The sequence below is a fragment of the Chlamydotis macqueenii genome, chromosome 4 (assembly GCF_036417535.1).
Source record: "Chlamydotis macqueenii isolate bChlMac1 chromosome 4, bChlMac1.mat, whole genome shotgun sequence".
In the NCBI taxonomy this organism is placed as follows: domain Eukaryota; kingdom Metazoa; phylum Chordata; class Aves; order Otidiformes; family Otididae; genus Chlamydotis; species Chlamydotis macqueenii.
The window spans coordinates 38465859-38485807 of NC_141559.1; the positions used below are offsets into that span (position 1 = coordinate 38465859).

General features: G+C 35.8%; 1 protein-coding gene across 3 annotated transcripts in view; it reads left to right on the forward strand.

Moving 5' to 3' along the window:
* The window catches only part of GRIA2 (glutamate ionotropic receptor AMPA type subunit 2), a 94217-nt gene that overhangs the window by 68676 nt on the left and 5592 nt on the right, over positions 1 to 19949 (forward strand). For all 3 annotated transcript variants that reach the window (XM_086747875.1, XM_086747874.1, XM_086747873.1), the window contains exons 7-12: positions 3685 to 3852; positions 4119 to 4223; positions 4943 to 5053; positions 6175 to 6381; positions 6871 to 7241; positions 11237 to 11435. In XM_086747875.1, the coding sequence (XP_086604001.1) occupies positions 3685 to 3852; positions 4119 to 4223; positions 4943 to 5053; positions 6175 to 6381; positions 6871 to 7241; positions 11237 to 11435 (1161 nt within the window). The remainder of the gene's footprint in view (positions 1 to 3684; positions 3853 to 4118; positions 4224 to 4942; positions 5054 to 6174; positions 6382 to 6870; positions 7242 to 11236; positions 11436 to 19949) is intronic.

A 19949-nucleotide genomic window follows, 5' to 3' on the forward strand; every position in this document is an offset into this window, starting at 1 on the left:
CCTGCAGTGTACCTGCTCCTGTTATTCCAATAGCAGCTCTCTCAAAAAGGTGGGGAACCGTCTGGGCTGTTTCAGACTGATGTCAGCCATCTTGAGCACTGCTTCAGCTGGGTACGCCATTCTGGCTGAGGTCTCCCTAGTGCCTTGTACAACAGCACTGCCTTCTTTGGCTCTGCTGGTACAGTCTGTGCCCAAAATATCTTATTATTTTGTTTGTCTTTCTCACTGTTCTGTTAGGTCAGGGCTGAATGGCTAGTTCATAGTCCCCTTGAGTGGTTTTAATTTGTTTTTAGTGTGTCTACAGTGTAGACATATGTATCTAAGCTGATCACCCTGAATTCCTCCAATAGTCTCAGAAGTCACTGGAGATCAAGTTAATGGAATCTAAGGCACGATTCATTTCATCTTACAGAAGGTGTCTAACAGGTCAAATTAATCACACCTTAAAACGCTTATTTCTCTTTTCTGACTGTAAAAAAACCAACTAGTACGCTAACGATACATTTAGACATTGCAGATATCAGAAGCAAGAGAAAATAATTCAAAATACTTCCTTTTTTTTTTTTTTTTTTTGCATTTATGTCTTCACGTTTTCATTTCTTTTCCACTGCTGAAGTGTATTCTTTTAATGTTTTAAATCTCTAAGTGTATCTCTCAACTTTGTCTTCAGCACATGGACAGGCATTGGGTTGAACAGAGGACTAATGGGCTAACATTACATCATTTAATAATATCTTACAGCTTTAAAATATATGTATAAAAAAATCTTGTGCTTATGGGGATGTCTTCTGCAATTTCATCTTCAGAAGATTCAGTTACTGATTGTACAGAATAGGATACTGGGCCTTTTAGTTATCTTTAGTATCTTCTGAATTACTGGAAAACAGCTCAATTTACAAAAGTCAACATCTTGCCAGTTTTCCTTGGACAGCACGTGGTTAGTATCTTCTGCTTAGTCTGGGACAACTTTCTTTTGTCTTTACTTTTCAAATTCATCTGCACAATTTCAGTTTCCAAATTTTGTTAAGATCTACAGTACATTTTAAATTTAAATTGAATACAATCACATGTAGACCTTGTGTTTTCTCTTCTTGGCAATTAGGGCATTTATTTAGAGAGGAATTCTTTTCATATGATATGCGTGCAATCCATGTTTCATGGCAAATAACCTGAAATCTTTAGGCACTTCAGTACATTATATTATAGTTTATCTTATCAGCTTATTATTGTCATAGTTCTAGAATTATGAGAAGCAAGATTTTGTTCACATATTCTTTGCCATGCTTTAATTAACACGACTGATTCTGTAGGAACTATAGGATAGTACCAGTACCGATTTATATTAAAGTTGCTGATTTTACCAAGTAAATTTGAAAAGAACTGAAATGAAGTTATGAGATTTACACTGCTTTAAAAGCAGTAGGCTGCAAGAGCCCATCCCACTTCCAGAGAATAATATTCCAAATAATGTTTCCACTTATTTTTTTTCATAGTGCAGATCAGAATGTGGATGAATCTCCAGTATAAAAGAAAGTTAATCAAGACAGGGCTGATGCATCCTTTAGCTTATGACAATTTTATTTATTTCGCAGACGCACTCACAGAGACACCCCTCTACATGAGCAGGTTATCCGTCTGTTATTTCTTGTTTATGGTAATGAGTTTACTTTCATTTAGTTTGTCAACTTTACATCTGTTCATTATGCTATAGATAGTTCTAATGAGCCTCATGAAGATTATTAGGATCTGAAACTGTATGCAGAATAAAGCAGTAAGAAATGATGCATGGGTTGTTTGCTTTCATGGCATCGCCAACAACATGAAGGTGTAAGATGCTCGTAAAATATTTTGAGATCCTTAGATTAGAGCTGACTTAACCTAAATTAAAGCATGTGGATTTTGTATATATGATAACATGTATACACGGACAGATATATATTGATAGGCAAAGCCCTACACAAACTGAATATATGACTGAGTTGTGAATATTCAGCCCAGTATTTATACACTATAGAGATAATATTCTTCAGGTAATACATTCAACATATCCCAGTGATCAAATGAAACATAGAAGAACTGAATTAGATAGTACTATAACTTCTCAATTTCAAGCTCTCATTTTCTGTGCTACCCAAAGTATGTTTTAGTGGTTAATCACAGTGCTGTATCCAAAGTTTTTCAAAATGCTAGTGTGATGCAATATGTTTCTGTACTGCAAAGAGCTACACTTAGGTAATATTCCTAGTCAGTCCCAAAAAAGTGAGTCAAGACCCTTTCTCTTCTCTCTGTTACCTTCTCCTCATCTCCAAATCCATGCCACAACTTAATCACTGCTACTTCAGCAGTAGAAAGTGGTATCGGCTCCAGCCAGTCTTTCACTTTGTTCTTCTGCTGTTCTGATCCCTTTAAAGATTTCCATAAAAGTCACTGAGAGAACTTTCTTGAGAAGATTCACATTAATCACCTAGTAACCTTATATATCTGAAAAAAAAAAAAGAGTTCCACCTTCCTTTTCTTCCTCTCCAAGGTCCAACAGTTACATACAAAAATGACCTCAATTCAGGAATCTGCCTTGGTTACAATTACAAGAGCCTTCTGCATGACTTGAGCTAGCTAATTAAAATTCTCATTAAAGTCTAAGCCATTGAAGCAAAGAGCCAGTATATAATTTCTCTCTGCTTTACAGTTTATATATTTTCAGCATCTAATAGCCTTCATAGGGATCATTGCATTCATTCATAAGGCTGTAAGTAGTTCTATTCTGGCCCATATTTCCAAAAATGTCCCTTATATTTGGCATAATTGCAATGTTCTGGATTCATAAAGCCCATCCAACAAAGTCCTCAGTGTATGTGCACATGTGGTTTCTGTTCAGTTAGTTAAGTTATTAAATTTTCCAGTCACTGAAGATAACTGCTTTTGACTGTTTAGCCCTAGCTTCTGATGCATGTGATCACAGGATTCCTCTCTGATGCCTCAAGAGTTGTAAAGCTCCTTAGATTGTGTCAGATTAGGAACACGGGGCTCTTCCTCGTCTCTCTTGTTCTTTGAGGGGCACCACTTCTTCCAGACATCTCAACCTAAAATCTGTTTTTGCATGGTATTGACAAGGTATTGCATATTTGAGAATAGCTACACCTGAGTTTTTATATTTAACAGAAAAATGTTAAGTGCACATATATACAAATGTATGTTGTTTGGTTTTGTGTGCATATATGTGGGAGGAGATGTAGTCTAGAGAGCTGTGTATAAATGCATCTCCATGAAGAGTGTGATGAGAGGAACAATTTCTTATTTTTAGAGGCTAACTCAAGTTAAGTAGTGGAACTTGGTTTTTTTTCCTGTTTCAACCTCCATGAACTTCCAGCTATATCTGCAGACAGAACTGTTACTTAGTTGTAGTGAGAAAGAAATGTAATTCACTGAAAACAACTATAAATCTTCAGTTTAGGCTTTTTAGCACTGCTGCTAACCATTCAGATAGAGAACACTTCATTAATTTGCACAGATATCCCTCAGAGGGTCATGACCTCCAAACTAAAGAAAAACTGGTCTAATTCCAAGGATATCTTACTGTCCATTTTATTTTTAATATGATTCTGTGTTTAATGAATTAATGAGTGGATTGGAAGGTGTAGTGAAGCTGAGGCTGGTTTTTAATTAAATATTTTCACTTCTTTTCAGTACACATCTGCTCTCACCTATGATGCTGTTCAAGTGATGACAGAAGCTTTCCGTAATTTGCGTAAACAGAGGATTGAGATCTCCAGAAGAGGAAATGCTGGAGATTGTCTTGCAAATCCAGCTGTACCCTGGGGTCATGGTGTAGAAATAGAAAGGGCATTGAAACAGGTAGCTTCCCTGAAGTGAATGCTGGGATGAGTGCATGTGTGGAATTCTCTATAAATGCTTGAGAAGAACCTTCCATCCTCCAGACTTGCCTGGGTCTTGCTGGGAATAATGTGGAAGTGTCTCATACTAAGATAATATATAGCCTATGGAAAAGAGTCTAAACTGAGTGTTTTTGAAATACCAGTAATCATTTAGGGAAATACAAAATGCATTTTCTAAAAGAAATAAACTTAATTCTTCTACCACTTTCATCTTCATCTATATAGGTTCAGGTGGAAGGTCTAACAGGGAATATAAAGTTTGATCAGAATGGAAAGAGAATCAATTTTACAATAAACGTCATGGAACTCAAAAGTACTGGTCCTCGGAAGGTAATTTGAACTGTCTTACAGTGTCTTTAAAGGTTTTACCATGCTAAGCAACGGGTTAAGGTAGGTAATGAAACACTATAGATTAATTAAAGCATGAGTTGTGATAGTATTTATTCATAGGTGTATTCTACAATGGTCTTACTGAACAAAGTAAAAATATGCATTATTTCGTTATAACAAATATGGGTTGTTATTTCTGGTAAGTACTACATAAGAGTATTTTCTTTTCAGTTTTATGGATTAAATTTTTTGCTTTCTGATCTGAATAGCTAAATGTGAGCCAGTATTTGGGGAAATGTGCGTCTATCTGACAAATGCAGAATACAGCTTTTCAGTGATGTTTTCTTTAAATGTGATTATCTTTCTGCTCTAATTCCAGAATTTTCAGGAAAATCCAGTTTCTTATGTCTTCCTAATTTGGGATATTTCATAACCCTTTCAGTCCTACAGTTTTTGATGTTGATACTAAACCTGTTAATATATGAATGAAAATGGTATACCTGTGTTAGATCACTGAATGTGCACAAATGTCATTAGTTCAATATTTTTACTGTTTGTTGTAGTCTTTAGCTATATAAATAGAAATATTTGCCCTAGTAAATCTGTAGCTATAATAGTTCTCTGTGAGCATAAATGAAGGGCATAATAATAATGTGCTTTATCTTTTCTATAAAAGTTCATATTCACTAGTGTCTGTGCATCCTATAAACTCTCTTTAGATTGGATATTGGAGTGAAGTGGACAAAATGGTTGTGAATCCTCTTGATGGCCCTCTTGGAAATGAATCTTCAGGACTAGAGAATAAGACTATTATTGTCACCACTATTTTGGTAATTAACCTCATATTTTGCCAGAAGACAATCTGTCCTACAGTGATTTGTTTCTCATCATTATATTAGTTTAAAAATACTGTCTTTTTATTATTTGAGGTTGTGACCTGTTACTCATTATGAAACATAAATAAAATCTGGAAATTAAGGAAATGTATGTGATTCAGCATGCAGTTTTGTTCTGTAGAAGATAAACAGTCATTGATTGAACATCCTAGAAAGTTAAAATTTTTAAACATGAAAACAGAAATGAAATGTGTGTTTTCAAAGAGAGGAACTTTGTCTGAGAGACAGAACCATAGTGTTAGTTTTAGAGAATGGATTTTGCCAAACAACAAAGAGACTGGTTCTTAGGCTTCAGAATGTTAGCTGCTATGGATTGCTGAAGTGTAAAATAAAACATGAGAAGTTGTATTCTGGTTGTCTAGAAAATAATGTTATGTACTATTATAGAACAGCATTTCTCTGTAAGTTACACAGCTTCTTTATCATTTTGGATAAGTCAGAGGCTAGGAATTTCACTGGATGCAAGAATAGTTTGGTAACAACTGAGCAAAGAGGAGATACATTACTTTAATACAACTTGCGACTCATCACCAGTTGTGCTAATGATAGAACGTTACTGCATAGTTTCAGGTATCTTACCTATTGTTTGTGTAGTAATTCAATAAAGATATAGTCTGGAGAGCCTGAAGTGTTTTCTCAGGGTGTGATATGATTGCAAAATAGGAATTTTTTTTGTATTAAGACAACAACAAAAAGCAACTAAATACCTTTGCCTTCTTCCATCCAAACCGTATGAGAGAAAGAAACTGATTTTGGAACTTACTTTTTCTTCTCTGAATGCATAACTCCTGTTAACAGTCATGGTAATTATTAACATACTGCTGGGAATCACTATACCTGTGAGTATTATTTATGTATGACTGTGAAGAACACAGCTTTTAAATGTATTATGGACATGTCACATTAATAATTAACAGCTAACATATACATAGCATGTGTGATTCAAATGTATCATCTCTTCTTCACATGAAAAAGGAAATATATTGATCTATGAAGTGCACTACTGATACATCTGTCTCTTTACCAAGTAGCTAAGGCAAGTTCTTTCTGTGCAGGAGTCCCCATACGTCATGATGAAGAAAAATCACGAAATGCTTGAAGGAAATGATCGCTATGAGGGCTATTGTGTGGACTTAGCTACAGAAATTGCTAAACACTGTGGATTCAAATATAAGCTCACAATTGTTGGAGATGGCAAGTATGGGGCGAGGGATGCAGACACGAAAATCTGGAATGGGATGGTTGGAGAACTTGTTTATGGGGTAAGAAAATCTTTTATACTAAAGCCATTAAAGGTGACTGATGGAGTGAGATTCAGTTTAGTTTTCTCTGTAGAGTAGAGGAAAATTATGTAATTCCTTTGACAGAGAATTAATAACTTGTATTGGCATGAAAAATTTTGAAAGTAAAACATAGAATTAGATATTAAGTGGAAGTGAGTGCATATTTTATCCTTCTGACTAGGTGAAAGGCAATGTACTTTACTAACACTTTTAAGTGTCATGTACTTTTAAAAGGGCATATGTAAAAAGGGAAGCTTGGAATATGCCAATCATATGGTTTTATGCATTTCAGTCAGAAGAGTTTCAACTGAAAACTTCTGAAATTCTTCATAGGACGTTCTTGGTGAAACTAATGTTGCTGGTGTGTCTACTGTCCTGTTTTCTATTTGTGAAATGCAATAGAAACTAAACCATTCTTTGCTCTGATAATTGTATTAGCTATTATTTGCTTTTTTTCTTTCTTTACAGAAAGCCGATATTGCAATCGCTCCATTAACTATAACATTGGTGAGAGAAGAGGTGATTGACTTCTCAAAGCCCTTTATGAGCCTGGGGATATCAATAATGATAAAGAAGCCTCAGAAGTCCAAGCCAGGAGTGTTTTCATTTCTTGATCCATTAGCATATGAAATATGGATGTGCATTGTTTTTGCCTACATTGGGGTCAGTGTAGTTTTATTCCTGGTCAGCAGATTTAGCCCATACGAGTGGCACACTGAGGAATTTGAAGATGGAAGAGAAATGCAAACTAACGAATCAACTAATGAATTTGGGATATTTAATAGTCTCTGGTTTTCCCTGGGTGCCTTTATGCAGCAAGGATGCGATATTTCGCCAAGGTTGGTTACTCACCCATTTCAACTTTGTGCATTTTTGGTCTCAGCCGTCTCAGCCGGAGGAGGTTCATGGTGCATATATTTTCACTATCGGAAAGAAATAAATTGCTGTGTTTTTCCCTCCCTAAACTCACAAAAGTCCTTGAAATAAAAGCAGTTGTCTGTGACATAGGGTCACGATCTGTTTGATCGGTACTGTCTTAAAGTCAATCATACATTTGCCCAGTGAAGTTATATACACCATGCAGAGACTGTAAAATGCATAAGGTTCAAGTCATTCCATGCCTTCTTGGAGGGGTACCGTGTTTTTGCTGCATATTCCCATTTTACAGTTGACAGTGCATATGGTTCACAACAACTGTAATGGGAAAAAAAGGGTAACATATTAGTCACAAACTACACAGGCTGCACTTTCCATCTAAAACTCACAACGTACTGTAACACAGTTATTAATCCACTCTTTTTTCTACAGGAGAGCTTTGAACTGCAATGAAAGTCATGTGATGGCTCTAAATTCATATGAATAGTTGCAAAATGCTGCTGTTTTTCCATGGCCTAGTTTTAGAAAAGTCACAAAGGAAATTGCTAAAATGAGTTTGAAGATCTGGTTTATAAATGCTTAATTCCTCATGGATTTTCACCTACTTTTATTAGGGACAACTGTAAAGCGCTTAACTTAATTCCTTTGCAGCCCATTAAATATGCTATTTCCCTTGTGCACAAGTGGTTCTAGCCTTGATTCAGCAAAGTGGTAAGTAGGTAGGTAAATAACTACTTATTACTTGAAAGAACTATAGTAACAAGTGAAATAGGGCAACTGGGTTTAAAGGAAATCAAGTTGGAAGACCTACCTAATTATACTAAGCAATTAAACTTTCTTCTAAACATCCTAAAGTAAGACAGGGAACAGGTCCATTTCTTGTGAGTCTAGTGGTTAGTGGGCAAAATAGATCACACCAAGGGAGCATTTCTTAGTTATCAGTCATGCATCCCAAAAGGCAACAGCAGATTTTCAAGTTGTTCTACTGTGGAAATAGCAGAGTATTTATTGTATGAGAACTTCAGCGATTCTGTGTAAGGGCTGGCCTATTGAAGTGAGATAGACAAGCCTTTATGATGAAAGATGTAATGGATTTGGCATATAACATGATAAGAATTGTGTACAAGAAAGGAGGCAGTGAAGAGAGAGTAGATTGTTTCAGATCATGAGAAGCTGTGTTAATTGAAGTCCTATGGGGTTTTTGTATCGATTACACACTTCACAGGTTTAGTTGTCTGCAAAGTCCTTTATTAGCTATAAAATTATTTTTATTGAATGAAGGCCATAGTAGAATAACAATCTTTTTTTTTTTAAAGTATTATTTTACTGACTATTAAGGCGTGACAGTTATTGTGCACGGTTTGATAACTTTTGAAAGGTGATGTAAGAATAGTGGTAGTAAATGCTCATCATAAAAGGTGCATGAAACTCAAATCATTTTGGAGATTCAAGATTTAGCATTAGTAAAGTGTTTAACAGCACTTTATTTCATTACAAACATTTTTGAGGAAAGTGGTTTGCTTGTGTATTATCTGTTTACTTTAAAAATAGAAAAGGGCTGAAAACACCTCAGTTATTTTTGTTCTTGCACCAAAACTATCACTATGGAATTTGAGCTCTCCACAAATTAATCAGAGTAGATATGAAAAATAATGTCTTCCTTTTGCAGGCATCAGCAAAATGTCTGTGTGAAGTTAAATTTTCCACTGTTGCTACTTTCATTTCTTTAATAAAAATGACAAAAATTGTAAGAATTTTAGAGTAGACAACTAAACAGGGCTTCCAGCCTCTGAAATAGAAGGTGGTGCTGAGTAAGACTGGACCACCTGGAAACTGGTCTGCAATAGCAATCCCTATGTTGCCACCATGGGTAGCACAGAAACAATACGGTAGAACAGAATAGAATAATATATGATAATGGTAACTTACAGCAAAATTTTCCTCACCTTTTTTGAGATGTGAGTGTACTCTCAGTGCTGCCATAAAATACTTTCGTAAGTATAAAATGTGGTGCACAAATTTAGGTAATTCTGCACAGAAATTGTTCTTTTAGTATTTAGTGGTCTGATGAATGAGGTGCTTGTAAAGTGTGGGTTCATACTAGCCTATATTATCAATCTTTAGAAACTTCTTGAAATGTACATACAAAATTAAATTATTTATTTGACTGGGACAGAACTTATGGGAAAACTTTGAATACAAATGACACCCCAAAAATTTTACTTGTAAAATGTCATTGGGAGCATATTGTCTGGATTGGCATTGAGCTTATTCTTTTTTCACAAAGTCACTGGCAACGTTGTTTGCTGACAGATCATGGGCTTTTGAAAATTATTAACACTTATAGCAAGTGCCATCAATACATTATAAAGTGCCGTAAAATCTACAGTTATTAAATACACATTGTCACTTTGCAAATATATATTTATCATATAATTCAATCTCTTAATTGTAGAATTATTTTATACTCAGATTACCTCCATGTCAAAATAAGCAGAAAAGCATGTTTGCAGAATACATCTCAATTTAGAAGGAGCTTGAAATAATTTCTTTCTTATGATTCTTTTTACTAACATATTCTCGACCTTATATGACTTGTTTTGCATGTAGTAGAGTGAATTAGCAAGTGTTGTGACATGGAATAAATCTTCTAATGTCTGAATTATCACAGGGATTTGATACAATAGCAATTAGTAAAAATCGTTTGTCCAGAATTGCTTCTATTTTTGTTCCCAGTTTAATAAATCAGCTTTATATAACTATAATTTTTAAATATGTATATATATATAGTTATATCTGTCTATATATCTGTACAAAAATTTTGTCAGAATTGGTTTGAAGTCTCATTCGCAATTCAGTAGACTGGGTGAGTCATTTGTAATTTGTTTACTTTAATAGATAGAGGAGACACATCAAGACATACCTAAGCTACTACAACGCCTTAGTACTAGGCTTTCAACTACATGCACATTTCTGCCAAATAATTAAGCATATCTCCAAAGATTTTATACTTCTTCCTGTAAAGTCTTGTTTGAAAACAAAGTAGTAAGTAATTTCAAAGTTTAAAGGATCATTTAAAAATTTCAGGTTTGACAATAATGGCAATATCAATATTTCTCTTCTATTACTTTTCTAGTATTGAAAATCATTGAATTTCTCTAGTTGTGTACTCTATACTGTTTTATATATTTTCTTGAGTTCTCTTTTCTTCTCTCTTCTTGAGCAGGAGATGCAAAACAAAGATCCATAAGAGCCCACCTGCTGCAGTTAAAAACATCAGATTATTATTATTATTTTAAAATATACTTTCTTCACCATTTTTCTGCATTGTCACTGATTGTTTCATGTCCAGTCCTCAGTTTGTAAAATGCTTGTATCTTTCAAAAGTTGTGTGCACTTTTTAGTTCATGGCTATTCCCTGGGCCAGTTTTTGTTGCAAATAATGCTGTTTGTTTCTCAGTATAGATTGTCCACACCAGCATAAGCCATTGTTTTGTGGAAATCAGTCTTTGTCTGAATGTCTTAGGAAAATAAGCAAGCTAAATGCACTTAATTTTTAAGTGCATACTGGTTTATCCGAAAGCACTGTTTCACTGATTTTGTTTTATCCTCTTCATAATGTCACACAAATTCACTTCAGAGGGAACAACAAGCTTATGTGGTAAAGACAGCACATTGTGATGGGAGCAATTTCCTTTCAGGGTGTTCAGAACTTTGAAGAACTGGATCACTAAATTCTCCATAAAGTAAATTCTGGAGTCCCAATTTCAGCAAAATCCAGGAGATGTAGTGAAGTATGCCTTGATTTCCCATCTGACCAGTACACAGAGCTGCGCTATTGAGATAGCCTGAAATGCTTCCCTATAGTATAATGCATCATTTGCATAAAACTGTTAATGTGTGTTCCTTTTAAGGACTTTCATTTCACTTTATAAATCCATTTCATACTTGTTATTAGATCCCTGTCTGGGCGCATTGTTGGAGGTGTGTGGTGGTTCTTTACCCTCATCATAATCTCATCCTACACGGCTAACTTAGCTGCCTTCCTGACCGTTGAGAGGATGGTGTCTCCCATTGAAAGTGCAGAGGATCTTTCCAAGCAAACAGAAATTGCTTATGGGACATTAGATTCTGGCTCCACTAAAGAGTTTTTTAGGGTAAGAATTTCTACTTTTTAGATTTCTGTTTTGTTTTAAATAGGTCTTCACTCACGTAAATGTGTTTTCCCTAGGCTTTATTAAACGATTGCTATAAAAATGTGTTATGTGCAGCCTAACTCACAAGTATAAGTGCTTTTGTTTATTCATTATCATTATGTTTTATTATCTATATATAAATATGAGTCATGTTGCAAATACACAAAGCAGAAGTGACTGTAAGAAATTACCTAAAAAAAATATGCCACTGTAAAGTAAAAAGAACCAAGGTATGTTCAGAGAAGGGAGTTCATCTTGTTCATCTAAACTGTAAGACAGGAGCTAGTGGTTATAAACAAGGCTATTAAATAACTGTGCTATATTTTAGGTAGTTAGGCAGTGAATAGGGACATGGGAAGGTGCGCAGTCCTGTTTTAATAAGTATTTCATATGATTTTTTTAAGCTTGCAGATGGGGAATGGGATACAAGCCTGTCCAGCTACTGTAGTAAATCCATACCTGCTTTTGAAAATAGTTACTGTTTGTACTTGTGTTACAGTCATGCCTTGGAAGCCTGTCAGTCCTCACCTTCTACCCCAGTGTATTTCAGTGTTAAAAATGCATCAGACTTCCAATGTGTGAGTCTCAGGCTGCCCTTGAGACACCAGCTAACACAGTAAAATCCATCCAGCAAATGAGTGAGACACTGAGGCTGCTAGGAAAAACACCATGACTGTTTTGCCTTGTCTGTATGCCCTGTGTGTCTCTCCCTGTAGGATGGAAGTAGATCTGAAGTGCTACAAATAAGAAAAACCTGTTGTTTTCAAGTTTTTCAATGGATGATAATAGTGTCAGGTTTAAACAAAATGTATTTTAAAGTAGTTATAAATATTATGTTTACATTTCAAACATAGCCTACCATGAAAGTGAAATGAAACAAGTTCTCACAAATATTTTTTAGGTACTGTGTAGTTAGAGCAGTAACTGCTAGATTATGGTTTTCACTGGATCCTGTAAAGCATACTTAACTGGTAATGTACTAAATAGGAACCATACTTGTTTCAACTGTAGAAACGCATTGTTTTCTGATATTGATGATAGAACCAGTAGTAAGACCTGCTGCTGATTGCGTGCCTGTTGGCTAAACCAAAACTAACATTGGGTGTGGAAGCTAGTGAAAATCAGTTTGTGCTAGGAGTGTTTAGAAGCACTTAAAAGCATACAAGCATGTGTTTCTGTTTTTGTGAGCAGAAACCTTTGAGATCATGGTCGTACTGGGGATTGAATGTGAACTAACGGTAGATCAGTTCTTTTGAATAGTTTCACTGTAGAGATTTTTAAGCTTTCTTTTAAAACAAAAAAATGTTTATATGTGCCTGCATCAGCATGTAGGTATTGTGCTCCTAGCACATATATACATCCTTCCAAATACAACTAATGTTTTGTGTTGGTTACCTGAGCATTAATAACTTATTTTTTGTAAAAATCAAGTGGAAGCTTTGTCAGAGCATATTCTTCACCTTTTGTTAAGGTTTGGCTCTGCACAAACAAGACTGTAATGATCTCTGGAAATTTCTTCTCGGCAATTTCTGTCATAAACAAGTTGGTGCGTTATGTGTGATGCAACTTCTTAGCCTGATGGCTCTTATCTACTATTTGCTAAAAATCACTTAAACTTACCCAGTTATTTTCAAGAAATAGCAGCTGTCAGAATGTTTTTCTAGGACACCTGAAACTAAGGTTTCAAGAACAAAACTCCCTATGCTGAAGGCAGTGTGAAAGCAGTCTCTAGCACTAAGGAGACTAAAATTTCATCCAGATTATTTTTGTATGGTGACTGGATTGGAGTGGATGTGTAATATTTATATGACTGCATATTAGGAGTCAAATTCTATGAACAACTAGAAACAACTTGAGTATTTTTCTAGCAGCAAACTAAACTGGACTGACTTTTTCTCTGTCACTATCATGAATTAAACATTTGGGATTTTTTCACAGCTAGTCTGTTTTCTCTTCAAGCAGTGGCATTATTTGCAAGTTTGTTTTCTATTGATGGAATGTATACTGGATCTAAATCTTGACTAGTAGAACCCTAATTTACTGGAGCCTTACAAAGTTAAGGATTGTTGTATACTGGGAATGAGAACAGTAAACTGAATTTTCTTTGCTACCAAAACATATTTTCTGATACTTCACACAAGTGAAAAAGAGGTGTTTCTCAGCATTTTCAAAAAGGAATTCTCAGCGATAAACTAGATGGTGAAAGTTAGCTGAAAAATCCAGTCCTGAATAACTGAATATGTATATGATGTTACTTGAAGATGGGTTCCAGTCTTTGTCCAGCTTCTATAACTGTTTAAGTGACATGAACTCCTTGAGATGTTACATTAGCTTGAGTATGTCAGGGATGTCACATCAGCTTGTTCTCTGGTTTTAGGATTCTAGTCTTTCAGACATCTATGGTAGGTACACATTAGTTAATGTTTGCAATGACCGTGGTTGGCTCCAGTGGCTAGCATGATGAATAAAGTCATCCAGATACAGGTTAGAAAAACCCAGGTGGAGGAAAGATAATGGCTCACCACACACTTTACAGGCAGTATGGGAGTAGGTGTACAAGCTAGTCCGTATCAGTTGACTTGGAGATAACGGCCTTGGCACTCACGACAGAAGATGTATCGCCTTTGCACTTCACCCTATTTTAGGTACATACCCCCTACCTTTAAAGGTATTACAGGGGATATTACAGGGGATATTCTTGCCAACCATGAGTAGAGCATCAGTTGGCACTGAATCAAGAAATATAACGGAGGAAAAAGGGATGAAAAGGCATTGTACACTAGTGTTCCTAGTGCTGCTTTAAGATGAAAAGCAAAAGCTTGGTATGTCCTCCATAGAAAATATCAGTGCAAAAAGAATGAATTTAATAATTTTAGGAAGAAAGGAGAGGAAAAGGTAATGACAGAGCTTTGCCGAACTGTAAACATCAACAAGAAACTATTAGTAATTATGTTATAGATTCACAATTTTTCTTTAATGGCATATCTGTCAGATCTATTGATTATGTATTTGTAATTACCAGAATGTGTAGTGGTTTTCCTCAGGAGATCTCAAAGTTGCTACTTGCAGAACTGTGAATACGATCCGAGTCTTCAGAGTTCTGTTCCACTGAGCTGGGATACCTACTGCTTCTGATACTTACTAGTGCCTCTGTCTTAGAGATGGTGCTTTTAGAGTTGTTAGTGCAGCTGAAAGTCTAAACAAAGATATATCATGCATTGCTGTTGCATTTTTCTCTTGGGTTTGCAGCCTAAAGTAATGGGCAAAACATCAAAGAAAGTGTGTGTGGTTGTGGTTTGCCAGAAGTGCATCATTTTACTCAAATCAGTAGTGAATTGTAGTGGTGAGAATGTCAATAGGACTGCAAGCACAGCTTGGAAGATCCAGGAGTCGTTTCAGTCGATTTTGTACAGGCACATCATCTCTGTAATTGTCAGATTGCAGATAGTACTTGACGAAGTGGTAAATGGTGGGGCAGTGGAATTTCATCACTCTGGTACGTACTATTGACACCATCCACAGTCTCACAGTATTTTTACCTTCAGTAATTTCTCAGCAGCTGCTGTAAATGCAGTTGATGTGTGCATTAGCCAAGACACATAGTTGAACTTTGAAGGGAAAAAAAAGTAAGTAACCCAAGAAGGCAGACTACTACTCACCAAACCCTGCAGAAATTAATTTTAAAGCATTGTCTGTATGTGTTAACTCCTGAAGTTGCCTTTCTTGCTTTCATGGGCTATGGCACTGGAAAAAAGAAACAAAGTACAACTGTGTAAATACACAAGATAAAATTCACTGGAACATGTCCGTATTTTCCACCTCCTTGAAGACACATTGAAAATTAGTATGAAAGTGATGCAAAGAGGAGAAAAGCTAATGACTTCTAAAATTCGGTCATGTTTTTGCTGTATGCCTAGTTCTATTAATCAAACATACGTACAAACCTGACAGACAAATGAAATCAATCATACTACCTTTTTTTCCACTTTAAAAGATGAATTGTAACTAGTCCCATGTGTAAGGTAAGAAGGCATCTCAAAAAGAAGAAAATGACATGTAGGGCAATAATTAGACTAATTTACATTCTATCTGTCTGCATTAGTTTTTATTTAAAATCTTTTTATATGTATCTATTTTTGAACCAACAGCGTGACACGGACAGACCAGTCTGTTTTGTTGTAACTGTTTTGGTGGCCTTTAAGAGTAGATCCTCTGCCGAAGTAAAAGCAAGCAGAACTCCATAACAAGGAGATATTCTTTAGCTCTCACTGAAAAGACTATGCAAGAGTTGCTTATTCTTGCTTAAGAGGCAAGAGTTCCAGAATGAAAAGTGGGCATGGAAAAAATGCTGGAAGGGTGATAATCCTTGCTGTCTTATAAAGAAGTCCTCTTCCGTAGTGAAAAGCCAGCAACAAACATAAGAAGAGCTGACAAGACCCCTAGAGTCGTTTTTTTCTGCCAAAGTGTTGTGCTGTGAGGCAAAGAAAATTTGGCCTGAAGATTAGTATTAGTGCCTTTTCTGAGGATCTTCAACACAGTCCGCTGTGCCTCTAGATTTATGAGTACTTTATGTATATTTTTAAACTCATAAAGGTATTTTAATTGATTATTGTATTACAAGAGGTTATGCAAAAAGAGAGAAAGCATACAGCAGTCTTTCTATGGACCTCAATCTGTCTTTGATGTTCATCAAGATATTCAAGCCTCTAAACAAATCTCATGGAAAATCTCTAAAACCAGTGAGAAAAGAAGAAACAGTCTGATTTTTTAAAATGGAATTGAGGTAAAAATTTATGAGTCACACCTCAGCCTCAATTTTTGAAGTTTGAGATGTAGAAGAATTATAGAACACATTTCCAGAGTTAAATTTTGACTAGCTCTGCAGAAGCCTTTGAGAGGCAAAAGAGTGAGTTATGAAATCTTCTGTAACTTTACTATGGACTCTACTTGGTACCTTAAGAGGCAGGCGCTATAGAACTGGCATTTCATGAATCTAAGAAGGAGATATGATTAGAGAGTATGGGTTTGGCTTTTTAAATTTGACATTAAAAAAAAGGTATGTAGCTGTAATACTGAGGAGAGGTAGATCAGAACACTGGTGTAATGGAAGGACTGCTCTTGTATCCAATAGCATATTAGTGAAAATATGGTTATCCTTTTTTTGTGGTCTAGAGAATTCAAAGTGATTAATTTTCAGTTGTTTTCTTGATTTCTGAGGTCCTTGTATCTGGGCAACACACAGAAGTGTACAGCTGTCCCTCTGTCAGTTGGTTTATTACAGTAAAGTTAGTTCTAGGAGTGAGCAGCAGATTTATCTTGTGACCAGCACTTCAAAAAGAACAGATGGATTTGGGTCATCATTGTGGAAATTAGTTTGTGTGACATTGATCTGAGTTTTTCATGGATTGAAATGATCTGCTTTGATTTTATAAATCTGCTGAATATTGGGGAGGAATTTGAATTCTGTTGAAATTGAAATTAATAAGTCTCAGAGGAGGAGTCATTTCAGTGAGTATTTTAGCAGTTAAATGGTCTTAAAGCTTTAACAGTAACATCCCTTTGTAAGACAAGCCTTCTTGAACACTTAACTCTTTAAATCCCATAAAGAATACAATGACAACATAATGCCCTTGTCTTGCACATTCTTGGAGAAAATGATTTTAAATAGGCTTTTGAGGAATAAGTTCTTGAGGTAGAGTATTTTACAGTTTTTATAAATATGACCAAATATATGAAAGATGTTTTAGGTGGCTCAATAAAGTAGTGGAAACTAGAAAGCCATAAAGCTCCATCTTAAGAACATGTAACTAATTTTTACCAGTACTGAATAAAATTATCAATATATTACAAAATTTAAATCTCCCATCTATTTGAAATTTCATTTGCATTAAGTATTCACCCAGTATAAACAAGATTAAGTGTTTTAAAGTACTTAATATTGAGCTAATTAGAGAGGCTGAAAAACTAGTTTTGTCCTTTTCTGTGGTTTTGGGTGTATCAATCATTGATTTACTGTGTAAACTGGTGAGATTCCTTTGTTATTATGCCTCCTAGATACTAGTGACAAAACCAGCTCCTGTCCTTTTATTCGGTATGGAAGGTCAACAAGATGGTTATGCAAACCATATTTGAGAATTAAGTTCTGCTCCCACAGTACAAGATCATCGTCTAGTAGAATGTTAGTAGTCTGAGGAGCTATTTCTGTCAATGGCATACTAATTACAGCACCTCAATTTTAAGAATAGGTCTTTGAATGACAAAATGGAAAAGTTATCTGATGACCCACAAAATAGTTAATTAATTTGACAAAGCTTTGCATAATTTAATTTCCTAATGAGTTTCTTAATGAAGGCAGTATTTTACATTTAAATGGGATGTGTACTTTGTAATAATAATTTTCATAGTCAAAATACCCAGTGGTGACACAATAAAAAAAAAAAAAGTGTTAGCTCCTGGGGCATTTCTGTATCAGTTATTGTATAGAAGTGGTAAATAATGGGAGAAGAAGTGTTCATTGTGAATATGAGGGTCCTGTACTGTCATGTTGGTGTTGATTGTAATACCAAAGTTATAATTAGCTTTTAACGTTTCACTACTATATACACTGGAGTGTCACCTTGCAATAGCAATCAGCCACAGTAATTAAGAGCGGTGCAGATTATTTCCATATTCTTGCATTCTTGTAATCAAGTAATATAGCCATCTACAATGGTTCCGTTGTTTGGATTGCATCATAGAAAGTCGTGGTTGTTTTTATGGAGTGCTGCTCTCCTTTTAGGTTTTTGGTGCCATTAAAGAAAGGGTATAGGAAAGAGATGTGAAAGCCCAACTTGCACACAGGGCATCCTGCATTCAGAAGAATTCTGTTTCCTCATAGTTTAGTCCGTCGTTGCTGATAACTACATGCTTTTCCAAGTGCGGTTTAAGTAGATGACAATTTGCGTAGGAATGAAATATATGGTCAACTATAGCACTGGCCACATTGAAATAACAATGTAACATGCTTTTTTCCACAATGTGTTTGAATTGGGATAAGTGTACATGCTTTTTTAAACTGTCAGACAATGTTGGCTTTATGAGTGAGAGTGTGTGTGTGCACAGAATGCTACATGAAGGTCTCTTAACACTGCCCTTTTCTACATCCTTTAGCTCTACCTTTCAAACCGGAACACATTACTAAATATATTATGTAGCAATATAAACAAAAACGTAAGAAGCTGCAAGTATCCCTTAGGTAGTGGCTCATTGCTCTTATTTTTCATGAGTCTAGACAAGGTCAAAGACTAGGTAGGGATCAAGACTCTGAGCTGTATAAATTCCAGCATGATGTTTTCAGTGTTCATGGCTGCAAAGGACTGTGCGGTCATGGCAAATCCTGAGTGCTACTTTCTGGTGATGTTTTCATTACAGATTTTTATTTCCATGGTTGCTGGGTCAGGTATCTCTACCTTTGTTTATACAACAAAGATCCTGTGAGCCATCTAGTGGGAAGTTTCTTCTTAACACTTGACCATTTGGGAAATCTGTTCCTTGCACCTTTTCTCATTCAGCCATCCAGCACCAGCGCCTCAGTCTGTCATGGGCCTTCCCTCATCCTTCCCACTTACTTGTGATCAGATTTGTGTGATGTGACAGGGGGAAATGGGGAGCTGCATTTTATTGAGGCTGACAAAATGACAAAAATGACAGAAGCAGAATAGACTTTGCTAGATCTCTGTTACATGATATATTTCAAAACCTGTAAAAGGTCATTTTAATAAACTGGGAAACAATGGAGTAAGAAAAGGCAGTTAAGAATGCTTCTTTGTTTAGTATTTGAATGTTTGTACAAGAAGAAAATAATGTTTTAAGTGTCAGCATAGCCTCTTCTCTTCTACAACATGGGATCCAAATGCCTTCTAATGAAAATTGTAGGGCACCCAGATGTATGTTGTCTGCTTTGAGTTGAACTGAACCATGCAAGATAGTTCTAAACCAACTTTAATTTTCCCCCTCTATAAAGCAAACCTATGGTGGTAATTCATGAAATACCACTGTAATAATTTTTATAACAATCAGAAGCTTGATGTCCCTTGTTTAGTTTGTAGTGGTAAATCCCACACAGCAAGTTGGATGTCTGCTGCCAAATGAATGTTGACATATGGTAGGCATGGGATGGAGCATCTGGGTTTAATTAGGGAGTAAGTTTAGGGAATGAGTCTTCAGGGAAGACTGAGCTCCTTCATATGAGGCTGGGAACTTTGAGTCTAAGCCTGAGTGGGCTAAGGAAGCAGGAGATGGACCACCCTGCAGAGTTAAGCACTGATGTCTCTGCTTCCAGGGAAGTGAGCAACAGCAGCAGGACTCAGGGAACTCAGGGTAGAAAGCTATGCAGTTAGGATTTAAACTTTCTTTATATGCTCTGGTGAAGTTGGTGGAGTCTCCCAGACATTAAATGGCTTGACTGATTTGGATCTGCAGATGGGTCTCTTTCAG